This window comes from Thermobia domestica, chromosome 1 (genome assembly GCF_964235325.1).
Source record: "Thermobia domestica chromosome 1, izTheDome1.hap1.1, whole genome shotgun sequence".
NCBI classification, from domain to species: Eukaryota; Metazoa; Arthropoda; class Insecta; order Zygentoma; family Lepismatidae; genus Thermobia; species Thermobia domestica.
In genome coordinates, this window is record NC_137454.1 from 1,118,781 (window position 1) to 1,131,996 (window position 13,216).

Sequence of the window (13,216 nt, forward strand, 5' to 3'; positions counted from 1 at the left end):
GATGACAAAATATTCAAATAATTTTCACTCTTATAATTTTATTTAAAGTTATTAATTGTTCTCTACTAGTAGGGAGAGTGCATGGGATCCGGATCCCAACTCAACATACACTTGCACACTTTCTCAATAAACCTATCACTGTTTAACAGAAAAATAATTGATGTAGCATGAAAATTTGATCTTACACTTCATCTGTACTCTTTCTGTTGTAAAAATCTTCGTTCTATTATTTTTTCCTGCAAATATAGGTGGAAGTATTTTACAAGTACTTATCGTCTTTTCGAGTGGAGAATATTACCCATTCAATACTACATAAACCTACTGGCTTCTAGTATTGGAACCCCCCTCCCATAAAAATTTCTGGGTGCACGCGTGTTTACTAATGTAAGAAAAAAATCATTACTCCCAGGACCTGCCGACAGCCTATATCATACTCCGTTATGCAACCAACAATGCTTTGAAGCTGGCATGTACAGTATAATACAAAGGATGTCTTAATGATTTGAGTTTTCTTTAATTGAATATCCGACAATTGAAGAGTGTTGTAGAAAACAATGTAAGTGCCACCTTGAAATTATTTCACTTATTTTATTTTTTTTTTATTTTAATAAATTTATGCCTTCGTTAGATTTTCATACATAGCTTCACTTTGTTATATGCTAGGTTGTATTTCTAAGCAATAGTATTTTCTATTTTGTGCCACTTGGGCACAATTTACTATCTTTTGTCTCTAGTGTTACTTTTGTCTAACTGTTGTTTTTGGCACTTACATTCTTTTCTACAGCGAGTCTTCAATTATGCCCCGACGCTAAGGCAGACTATGATGAAGTTAGACCCCTAATGAACAAAACGGTCGAATAAAGAAACAGAAGAATACGGAGAAAACCTACATACACAGTGTTCCTCATTCACAGAAATACACTTGGCAAGGCCGGGATCGAACCGGGATCCTCATGTATCATAGGTAAGCGCTCTGGCATACCAATGAGCCATCCCACCCCAACCCTGTGATTTACTTTTTTATATTATGATACCACGATAGACAGCAATGATTGAAGGTAAAGAACATCTTATAAATAGTTTTAAAAAAATAACGTTTAAAAAGGCTTTATAAAATGAAAAGGGTAGGTTTAAATGAAAACATGGAGGCAAGGCTATGAAATCATTGTGCGCGCTTAATTATTAAATGAATTATAACGAATCACTTAGAGCGCTCAATGCTTTTATAGCCTGTCACATTTCTTAATTTTACACCAACAAAATTTTCCCCTTCTTATGCATTTTATGAGAGCATTCTTTTAAAAAATAGTTAAGGGTTATTTTTACTTTAGAGCGACAAGAGAAGTACATTCTTGTAATTGTAAAAGAAAAAAAAATCGACATGTCAGCAGATTACATTATTCACGGCCCCTACATACCAAAAAAGTGATTTTTGGATATCTGTTCCTCCAATTGCCCGTGCGCATGTACTGTACATAGATCTCGAGGCCATATCGTTCAATATATCGGGACCAGATTTTAAACTTGAAGTTCTATTAGATTCTTACGGACAAAGCCTTACAATTTTTTTCCTATCCCAAAATAGGGATAATTTATTAGAAGGTTAAAATAGAAAATTACCTTTTTTTTTTTTTCGGAAACTGACCTAACAATGATGTTTATATTTCATAATCAATATTGAAAGAAGAGTTGGGATAGTTTTCAAAAGTAGTACACGAGATTTTATCCATATTTCATGAATATGTCCTATTTCGTTAATAAGCCTATAATATAACATAATTGTTCTTGCGAAAGTTCTGAAAGAATAGTTTACTGCTCTGGATGTTTTGTTCCCAAAATTTATTAATATATATATATATATATATATATATATATATATATATATATATATATATATATGGCTCTGAATATTTACGAATATATTTCCACCTGTCTCTCTCTGTCTTCACTTTTTGCCCTCACTTCCTCCTTGATTTCTAGTTATAACCTACTAAAGCCTGTGACAAACATCTTGGCATTTCAGCTAAACAAATAAAACGCAAGCTCTGACGCGACGTTGCCAAGTAAGAAAGGGGTGTGGCTATGGCTTGGCTAAGCAAAAGAACTACAGCGCGATCAGGTGGCAGAGGATAGACGTGGATGTGTACAAAATAAACGTGGCAATACCGCAGCCCTCTCATTTGCTAGCAGCATTTAAAAGGAACTTGGAGCGCCGCCTTCAAATGCCAAGATGTTTGTCACGCCGTTTATTTTTCCCCATTCTTCTCCACATCCGCATCTCGAGCGCTGTAAACGTTTGCATATCATAAAATTCGATTTAGACTAAAGGTCTAAAGCAGCGTTTCCCAACCTTTTTCAACTGGCGGCACACTACATGTGTAACTTGAATTCTCGCGGCACACCCATATTATATATATATATATATATATATATATATATATATATATATATATATATATATATATATATATATAACTATTATTTGTAAATATAAAATACCGTGGTATTTTTATGTGATACTGATCTTCTTCTTACAGAGAAGAAAGCTCGATCACTGATTTTCCCCCGTGGTAATTCATTATGCTTATTTTTCATTCTGATTTTAAAATAGAAAACAATTGCAATGAAATTTACGACTCGGGTTTTTAAAAATCCACTTTCTCTTTCGAAAACTGTATCTAACCTTTAACTAAAAGGGAAGATCACTAAATAACGAATAAATAAACAAATCTCCTATACTTTTAAAAAAACACAAATATAAGTAATTTGTATGCATGTTTGCTCTGTTGAATTTATTGAATGATAAATTAAAATTTCAAGTTACGAAATAGTCTACAACAATAAAGAAGCAATAATGGTCATGACAATGATAAATACGTTTTTCAACATTAAAAATGTACAGAAAAGTAACACAGTATGAAACTTAAAATTGTAGATTTATAGTAGAGGTTCATAGTAATGTGAAATACAAATATATATTTTCCCCTGTCTTGCAATTTGGTTCCTATAGAATTAATAATTTGTTTTGATTTCCTCGCGGCACACCAGCGGCCCATTCGCGGCACACCGGTTGGGAAACGCTGGTCTAAGAATTAAAATGTTTAGGAATAAATTTTATGTAATAAACACATACAACGAATGTACAGACGAACTTCTGTTATTCTCCGTTGAATTTTGCATTCTATGGGGTATAAAAGAAGCAACCAATCTGAGTCGGGCAATATACAGAAAGACTGACGCTGTATCTCCTGGCATCAGACGCAGAGGAGGAAGAATGTTGGCTACTTATGGGGCCTGGAGCCTTTATTTTTTCCCTTCTAAAGAAGAAATTGGAAGCATGTGGTGAATACGAAGGTATTGCAAAAAGTTTCAGGTCTGATATTGAAATATGACTTCACTTTGCATATATCGCCATCTATGGAAAAAAATAATGTATCATTTTCAACTGTCTAACTTCATTTTTTCTTTATTTTGGGGGAAGGGGGCGACAATTTGAGTCAATCGCTGTGTGGTGAGTGTTATTTATGACAATTATCTAATCCACACGACTGTTTTTGCCAAAGGTTGCAGTGCTAAATGCGGATTGTAGGGTGGTTGCTGAATCACTTTGAAGCCACACTCTTTTACTACAGACTTGGTAACAACAGGCAGTGAACTGGAACATTCTCATGGACGATGCTCACCGCACAGCGACTGATTCAAATGACCCCCCCCCCCAAAAAAAAAATGACGCAGCTAGACAATTAAAACTGATGCATTATTTCTTCCATATATGGCACTGAATACCATTAAGGCTAGTTTTAGACGGAAGCATTTATCGCAGCATTTCTCGTAGCAAAAATCGTATCATGGATATCCTACCGTGTAAAGTAGCAAATGCTATAGCATTTCTCATGCCATGGCATATCCTATGGCATTTCTTGTCGATAGAACCTGCTCTATTTCGTAGCATTTTCCCCAGCATTTATGCTCCAATTGCAGCGCCGTGGTATGTTAAATTGAATTGTAGTAAAGAAAAATGAGTTGGAATAGGGATACTATTATTATGTTGATTAAAAAATATGAGGAACATCCTTGTTTGTACAAAGTTAAAAGCGTGCAGTTTCACTATACGGATCCACACAGATATTCATTTAAAAAAACTTTTCCTTTCATTTATTGTACCTTCAGCAATCATTTCTGAGGTGTGCTCTTGCATTCTCCGGTGCAGGTTCACTTTAACAGGTGGCAACGTGTAGTTTTACTATACGGATCCATAGTATAAGTAGTAGTAGTAGGAGGAGGAGGAGGAGGAGTAAGTAGTAGTAGATGTATTAGTAGTAGTAGTAAGAGTAATAGTAGTGGAAGTAAGTAGTAGTAGTAGGAGCAGTAAGTAGTAGTAAGAGTAGAAGTACTTAGTAATAGTAACAGTAGCAGTAGGTGTAGTAATAGTAAGAGTAGTAGTAGTAGCAGTAGTAGGAATAGGAGTAGGAACGGGTAGTAGTAGTAGTAGTAGTAGTAGTAGTAGTAGTAGTAGTAGTAGTGGGAACGGGTTAGAAGCCCCGAAAGGGTTAGTTGGGTTCTGTTCTCGATACAAAATGGGGAAATTACAGACTTGCCAAAATTTTATGGCAGCTTATTGAAGATTGCGTGCATTTCAGGTTCGACTTCAATTTCTATATTTCCACGTAAATACGCATCTCAGATATAAGTGCACACCATATTTCCATTACTTATACACTACTCTATTAAAATATTAGAAATTTCTTCTGTGAATTTTAAAATCTATGGATCTGTATAGTATAACTGCACCGTTAAAAGTCCTTTGTATCATAATAAGCATATGCGAAAAAGGGTTTTACAAGAAATAGTGACTGAAATATCTGTTTTTAGTTTTGGAGCCATAATTGCGCTCTTCTCCAGTGATTTGTTTGCTACGTCACGACAAAATGCTTATCAAAATGCTACTGTGTAAAAGCACAATATATTTTTGATGCCATAGAATATTATACGAGATTTTTGACAGCACATCTGCTACGAGAAATGCTACGATAAATGCTTTCGTCTAAAACTGGCCTAACGGCTTATTACCAGTAGCCCTCTATTACAGTCTCAAGTCGGGAACTTTCGATTCTCGGCGGGAGCTCATGTGGTTCGGATTCCACGTTAATCAGTAGGTCCACGTCTCATATAGCCTCGCTGCTGAAAGGGACGCTAAACTAAAAATCAACTCAACTCAAGTCGGGAACTTCTCTTAATACCCTCGATATTACGTTAAGTGATAGGCTACCATTGAGTCCGAACATTTAGAACTATTTTCTCTCTTCTAAGGGAAAAGCATACTACAACACTTTCTCTTCTGCACCTTACTAAATTTCTTTACATCAATGAGCATAGTGGTACTGCTGCTAACCCTGCAAAGAGTGCTTCCTCCTATACTCGAGGACCTTCCCCCACAGATTGCCTGTATAGTTCTTACCTGTGGTATAGTTCTTGGTTATGTTAGAATCAACACGTTAACTTATAAACATCAGAAAGCACGGGCGTCTCTGGCGGTTGGGGGTTGAGGGGGAAACGTCCCCCATATTTTAAAGTACAAAATATTCAATATTTTATTCTAATTTAATTTATTTACTAACGACAGAATAATATATAGATAATTATTATATTTATTTGGAATATAATATTCAGGCTGTGAAACGATTGTAACTTCTTGATATACTTCAGGGGCCCGTAAAGGTAAGCAGAAAGGTAACAAAAGGAATCGAAGATAATGGACAGGTTGGGATAGGTAGACCATTTAAATCACTTTCTTTGATGTCCTCCTCCCTATATATATGCCAGAGACGCAAGTGTCATAAAGCCTTCCTAAAATAGAGCAGCTTCTCTACTTTTTACCCGTAGTAAACAACCAACAACCGAGTTATTCATAACAATATAGTAAAATAATCTTTTTTGTTACCTTCCAGCCAGTGAGTCCTCTCCTCCTGACACGAGATGGAACTTTGACATCCAGGTACCCGCATAGCTCAACCTCTTCACACATCCCCTTCCCCTACTCTGAAAATAAAAAAAATGGGACAATTAGAGCTTGGTGTTATACCTGAGTTCACACAGTTTTCATTGCATCATCTTGAATAACTCTTATCTTTTCCCTTTTCAATTACTCAACTATAAATTAATAATGTTTACAATAGTATTAATGCTTTTACAGCACAATTTTTAGATTATGCTAGTTGAGTTGAATAAAATTTTTACAGTGTTAAATCCAGGGGCGGATCTAGGACCGACTTCTTGGGGGGGCGGTGGGTTGTCATACTGTTACTTAGAGCTACTTTTTAACAGCTTCAAACTCTGGAATGAGTTTTATTTATATGTATAAAATAAGAAAGTTTCCTCTTCTGGGGGGCCATTGTCCCGACCGCCCCCCTGGATCCGCCACTGGTTAAACCTTCCTGTCTCCAAAAAGCAGCTTCTGCTCTTCAATTAGTAAAGTTTAAAGAATATGAGAATTTTCATTTCGTACAAAGAAAATTAAATCTTTGAATTTAATGTCGCTATGCCCGTTAGGCTAAGGGAGACAATGATTAGAACAAGTGAATGATAATTAAACAATCAGTGGAGTGAGGAAGTGGGAGGACATTGGAGTACAGAGAAAACTCACGAGCACGATGTTGTCCACCACAAACTTACTTGACCGGGAATCGAACCAGGGTAAGCGCTGTACCGCTGAGCTACCGTGCACCCTCATTTCTTACAACGGTTTACGGTTAAATTCAGTAGCTACATGAACAATCTATGTATTGTTTCAAGTACTCTAAATTCGGAACATAATATTTCTGTTGACTTATTTTGCGGTAGAGTGCGAGCGATGTTTGGAAATTTAATGTGGTACCCACAGAATGACAATTTAATTCATCATTTACCATTTTCTGGAGAAAAAAGCTCCCTCCTGGATGAGTAGCGTACTCCTCTTTGGTGCAGGAGACCCGGGTTCCGTTTCCGGTAGAAGTCATGTGGTTCGGATCCCATGTTAAGATGTAGGTTCACGTCTCACATAGTCTCGGTACTAAAAGTTATGCTAAGCTAACTAACTCGACAGTTTATGGAACCCGGAGGTTCAATGCCGCGTTCATAAAAGCTCTCCACTGACTTCTATCCTTAGCTAACTGGATCCAGTTTCTACTTTGTATTCCAATCTCTGCGAGATCCATCTTAATATTGTCCTCCCATCTGCGCCTAGGTCTTCCCAATGGTCGTTTTCCGATTGGATTTCCAGTCAAAACTTTGAAAGCGTCTCTACTTTCTTCCATTCTGGCTACATGATCTGCCCACCTGAGCCTCCTAGACTTAGTCACTAATAATGTTTGGTATAATGTATAAACTATATATTTCCTCGTTATGAAGATTCCGTCATTCTCCATCTCCGTTCTTGTCGGGTATGAATATTCACCTCAGAATTTTATTTTAACAAATATTTTCAGTCTACGTTCTTCTCTCAGAGTAAGTCACCATGTTTCACAGCCATACAACACAATAGGCATGATTATCGTTTAATATTTTAAGTTTCAAATTCCTCGACTGGATTCGCGGCGATATAATATTTTGAACTGAATGATAAGACGAATTTCCTACGGTCAGTAGACATTTACTTTCTTCCTGGATATAGCTTGGTTTCTTAACATTGATCCTAGATAGTTCAAAGTTTTATTTGATATTTTGATGCATCCATAATTTGCAGTATTACGATCCCGACGAATTTCCATGTACTTCATTCGTCTGCATTTACTCTAGTACAATATTTCAGCTTGTGGCGACGAGAACTGTATGAGCTTATACTAAATGATTTCATGGTTCTTTCATTACTTGATCTACGTAGCTCTAAAACTATGGCGGCAAACAGTAGCTAAAAAGTTAAGAAGAGTATCTACCTTGTGTAGAACAGACCACATATCGAGTAAGAAATCAGTATTCCAGTATGGAAGGAGCTAAGGATTTCCCATTATTATTATTATTATTATTATTATTATTATTATTATTATTATTATTATATTATTATTATTATTATTATTATTATTATTATTATTATTATTATTATTATTATTATTATTATTATTATTAAATCCGAATTCGGAAATGATGATTATGGCGTGGAAAACTACTGGTGCTGGAGTGGAACAGATGATGAGGGATTAACAAGTAAACACTGGGCATGATTAAGCGGTCAGTTTACGATCCATTAAAATCGTGTCTGCTATCAACTGTGAAATCTGCATGGATACCTCGTAAAACCTGCTCTGTTTATTTGTTCTTGCTTGGTACGAGCAGAGGGCGTTACTGAAGAATTAGAAAAAAGACGAAAACGCGCTAGCACTGACCTTTCGCCGAGTCAATAATGTGACGACACAGAACAGAAGTTACTTTAATGACACTTGGAAGAGAAGCAGAAACAATTTTTCCAAGAAAGACAGGGAAAATAGAAAACACAAAGGAAGGACATATTATGAACTTGAAGACCAGGAAAATTGTCCATTCATCGTAAACTAAAATTAAATCTTAACAGGATATCATAGAAGATTCACTCATTATTTCGCCAACGATCGTTATACTGTATGGTTAAACAGTATTTAAAACGTCTTTAAGGATAATAGCGTATTCTTCTGCAGAGAAAACTAAATACATGGAAGTGCGTCGGCACCTTAATACAGCAAATCATAGATGCGTTAAAATATTAAATAATACTTTCGATAAAGTGGATAGTTTCAAATATCTAGGATCAATATTAACAGAGGAAAATCATAAGTATTATTAATCACCACGAAGAAATTAAATGTCGATTAAAAGCAGGGAATTCGTGTTACTATTCGGTTCAAAATTTCTTGTCGTCGCAAATTCTGTCGAGGAATTTGAAGCTTAAAATATACAAAACGATAATCATGCCTGTTGTTTTGTATGGCTGCGAAACATGGTCGCTTACTCTGAGGGAAGAACATAGACTGAAAGTATTTCAGAACAAGATCCTGAGACGAATATTCGGACCCAAGAGAAACGGGAATGGGGAATGGCGGAAACTTCATAACGAGGAACTACATAATTTATATGGTTTACCCAACATTGTTAGGGTCGTCAAATCTAGGAGGCTTAGATGGGCGGGTCATGTAGCTAGAATGGAAGAAAGTAGAAACTTTTCAAAGTCTTGACTGGAAGACCAATCGTTAAATGACCATTAGGAAGACCTAGGCGCAGATGGGAGTACAATATTAAGATGGATCTCGCAGAGATAGGAATACAAAGTAGAAACTGGATCCAATTAGCTAAGGATAGAAGTCAGTGGAGAGCTTTTGTGAACGTGGCACTGAACCTCCGGGTTCCATAGGCCATAGAGTTAGTTAGTTAGTTAGTCCCACAATTGTGCACCGAGGCTAAGGGAGATTGATGAGATGCATGGTAATAGTGGGAGGAAACAGGAAAACCCACGCACACTGTGTTTGTTCACTACAAAGCTCACTTGGCGAGAATTGGAATCGAACCAGGTTTAACATTTGTATGTTTCTGATCATTGATATCATCCATGTAAATTAACGTGTCTTTAAAGTTCTATACGTATAAATACTAGTAAAACAGTGGGTTAAAAAAACATAGCTGTAGCCCGAAAGCAGTTTTAGCTTCTTCGCTTGCTTGTTCCTATGCAGCAGAATGGTCAGAGCATGAGCCTTTGGTATGAATGGTTCCAGCTTCGACTCTAGGAGGAGTGCATTATTATTATCTGTGTTAACGATTCATTATGAGGTAAATGCGAAGCTACCTACGATTGCTAGATCTCCGAGTCCGCCTGGAGTCCCCGGGTTCGAAACACGTTCTACACACGAATGAACTAAATTTACAGGCTAAAATATCTGTTAAATTTCCTATAATTATGTATGGCTTTCATACTGTACCTTATATATAATGAAAGTGACTATGTGACTCCATAACTCTTGAACCACCCCACCAATCTCGATCAAAATTTTCAACATAGATAAGGTTCAAGCCTGGCATGGCTTTATCATACTTGGACGGTACATCTTAGGGGAGGGGGAGGGGAGGGGGAACGTATTTCAAAATGATCGAAAATAGCCGATATTAGTGTCGAATCTATAGCCTAGTTATCAAAAACAATAGAACGGAAAAGTCGGACGGAACACCTTTGGCGACTACTCTCGACAAGACGTCGATTATAGTCGCCATTCGCTGGTTAGGGAAATTTTCTTTTTCGTCCACAAAACTCGATTTACGCAGTGAAAGGGTTAATTATGCTCTATGAGCTAAAGGAGACGGACGATTGATTAAATTGAATACTTGCGCAATAATTGGTGGAAAGATATAGAACTGATGGACACGAAGGAATGGATGTCTACCACAAATTCGAACGGTCTAGAAAAGCATCGGAGTTTTCGCATCACAGGTAAGGCTTTATTACTGAGTATCCATTCCTCATATACACCATTCCAACATATCCCTGGCATTTAAAGGTCTTCACTATCACTACAGCGAAATTAAACTACCGCTAATTTTAGAGTTTTTTCTGTAATATCTTCAAAACAAATAAAAATACTCGAAAAGCAGAAACGTAGTGAACTAGATAATACGATTTTGCATGTGATACTGTTATCACAACTCATCTATCTGCTTTCGATTTGCAACTGTAGAAAGATTTAGCATTTTTTGCGGGTTCTGTAAATAGCGGGATACCAAAAGCGAAGCGGATAGGTGAATTGTGGTAACAGTATCACATGCAAAATCGTATTATCTAGTTCACTACGTTTCTGCTTTTCGATTATTTTTATTTGTTTTGAAGATATTACAGAAAAACTCTAAAATTAGCGATAGTTTAATTTCGCTGTAGTGAAGACCCTTAACATGAGCATTGTTGAAACCACGCCTGTCATTGTCGCAAACTTTCAGACAATCGCCCGCCATTTCTAAATTTTGCTCCATTTTTAAGGTTTTCGCTCATGTAAACCTTTTATATGAAGAAGAGCAGAAGCATGGGAAGTGATCAGAAAGCAACACGAGGAAACAACTCATGTCACGTATAAAGGGAAAAAAGACGTCTAGAACGACCTTGCTCTTTGCAACAGGATTAAAAAAACAGATGAAACACGTGGTAGATTGTCTTCCTTGACATTGGTGATGAGCTGTGGGCGTTTATGGGAGGAAAATAAATATTCAACTATAATAATTATTTTAAAACGTTTAAAATGTTCATAGTTAATTAGTATGCTGAAGCGATGGCTTCTTCCTTACGAAGCAATCAGTGATACGTAGTGTTAATAAACGTTATTGTTGTTCTTTTGTTGTTGTGTGCTCCACTGAACCAGAACAATAAAACATTAGAAGCCCACACAAATCATCTCTAACGTTGCAAACACAACGTTTTTACATATTAGGTCTACACGATGGGTTTAGCCTAACACATTATGATAAATGTCTAGGCTATATTCAATATTACATGGGGCAGTCAAAAAGTTCCCGCAATCAGTGTTTCTTCCAGACATGTTTTTTGGGGGCACTGCTTCCCAAAGCTCTGAGTGTCTCTCCCTGAGGAGAACAAAATAATACGCCTATAATAATAATAATAAATAGAATAGTACCAGCCCCCCCGAATACTAAATGTGCCCCTCCTCCGGAACATTGTTTCTGAAAGAAACACTGCCCGCAATGTTGTTGTAGTTCTGGCATTTGCGATGCAATCATAATGAATATTGTGCAATACAATCTCTAGGTTGCCTATTTGTGAATTTAAGAAGTATGAACATCTCTTAACAGTGTACAAATAGTATAGCTAAACGTAGGAATGTGTACTGATCAATTGATGGAATTTCACAGATCGAGCAACGCGCATATATCAAGTTAATGTGTGAATTAAGGAATATCAAATCCAGAGAGTTCGATAGCCTTAAAAGCAGTTTAGTACCATTGGATGTTTGGCTCTTACCAAAGCTAAGAATGGACCTTTTCCGTTTCGACAAAGTAGAAGAGATTAAAACTAATGCGAGAACTGAACTTCCGAAGATACCAAAAGAGGCCTTTGTCGGTGTTTCCACCAATCGGAAGAGTGGTGGAACAAATGTCTGTGTGTGTTCCGAAGGTGCCAACCTTGAATATCATTAAGTAAATGTCTACTTATATTGTGGTAATAAAGAGCTACAACAGAATTCCGCGAACATTTCGACTGACCCTCGTATTATTATCATCATCATCACCATCATTTAGCAAAAAAACTTTAAACATGAGATTGAGACTAACAAAATTATATAAGTGAGTAAATATCCATGCGCAGTTTGAGGAGATTGAGAAAACCAATTTTTTAAACCACGCCATCTACAAGAAACTGATAAAGAAATATACACACTAATCAAGATGTTTATGACACTAGCAACACAAGAATATACATTATGGTTAATGAAGAAAGAGCCCAAATTAATGGTTAACTCCAACTAAAATTTTCGTTTAACTATAATATTGCCAAAAGATCTATCAATTGATAGGTCGCATCACGCTCACCAAAATGATATACTTTAGGATACATTGTGATGCGTAGTTTGAGAAAATTGTAAAAACGAAGTTTCGTGGTGCTAAACGGTTCATGTTTCCTTGGTAGTCTGATACAGTCGTTTGTTCCTCTGCTAGAATAATTTGCTATAATTAAAAAAAAACACACACACACACAATTAAGTACTACATTCTATATATTGTTTCATATTCCCAACAATGACACACACGTAATACTTGCAAGAGTATTCGTGTGAAAATAGTCAATTTCATGCATGAAAACTTTTATAAGACTTGCACTTGAAATCTCCAGTTAGGATCTCGCAGCGAGCTATGACATCACGTAATTGTCAGCTTAGAAGCACGTTTAGTTGAGTGTTTCTATTGAGATCGTAATATGTGTAGTTTGTGAGAGACAGCGCTTCAGAGAATTAGTAGTAGTGCTTTGTTTTGTCTTGTATTTGTCCTTGGTCCTAGGTCACGTAGCCAAAATGGAAAAAAGTGCAAGGGCTTTCAAAGTACAACATGGATCCACTTGGGCTAACGGCAGAAGGCCACGACAAAATAACGGGCCCGGGCAAATCAAAATATTAACTACAAATATATCTACAACGATAACAACGTAAGAGGATATTACTATTCCTCAAATATTAAAACAAAATTATTTATGCACAATACAAAAACAAGGATTGGTTTAATGGAG

General features: G+C 36.5%; 1 protein-coding gene across 2 annotated transcripts in view; it reads right to left on the minus strand.

Annotated features, from left to right (window-relative positions):
- The window catches only part of LOC145683012 (uncharacterized), a 193,524-nt gene that overhangs the window by 65,174 nt on the left and 115,134 nt on the right, over nt 1-13,216 (minus strand). For both annotated transcript variants that reach the window (XM_081754368.1, XM_081754371.1), the window contains exon 2: nt 5,942-6,039. In XM_081754368.1, coding sequence (XP_081610494.1) covers nt 5,942-6,025 — 84 coding nt within the window. In that variant the 5' untranslated portion in view covers nt 6,026-6,039. The remainder of the gene's footprint in view (nt 1-5,941; nt 6,040-13,216) is intronic.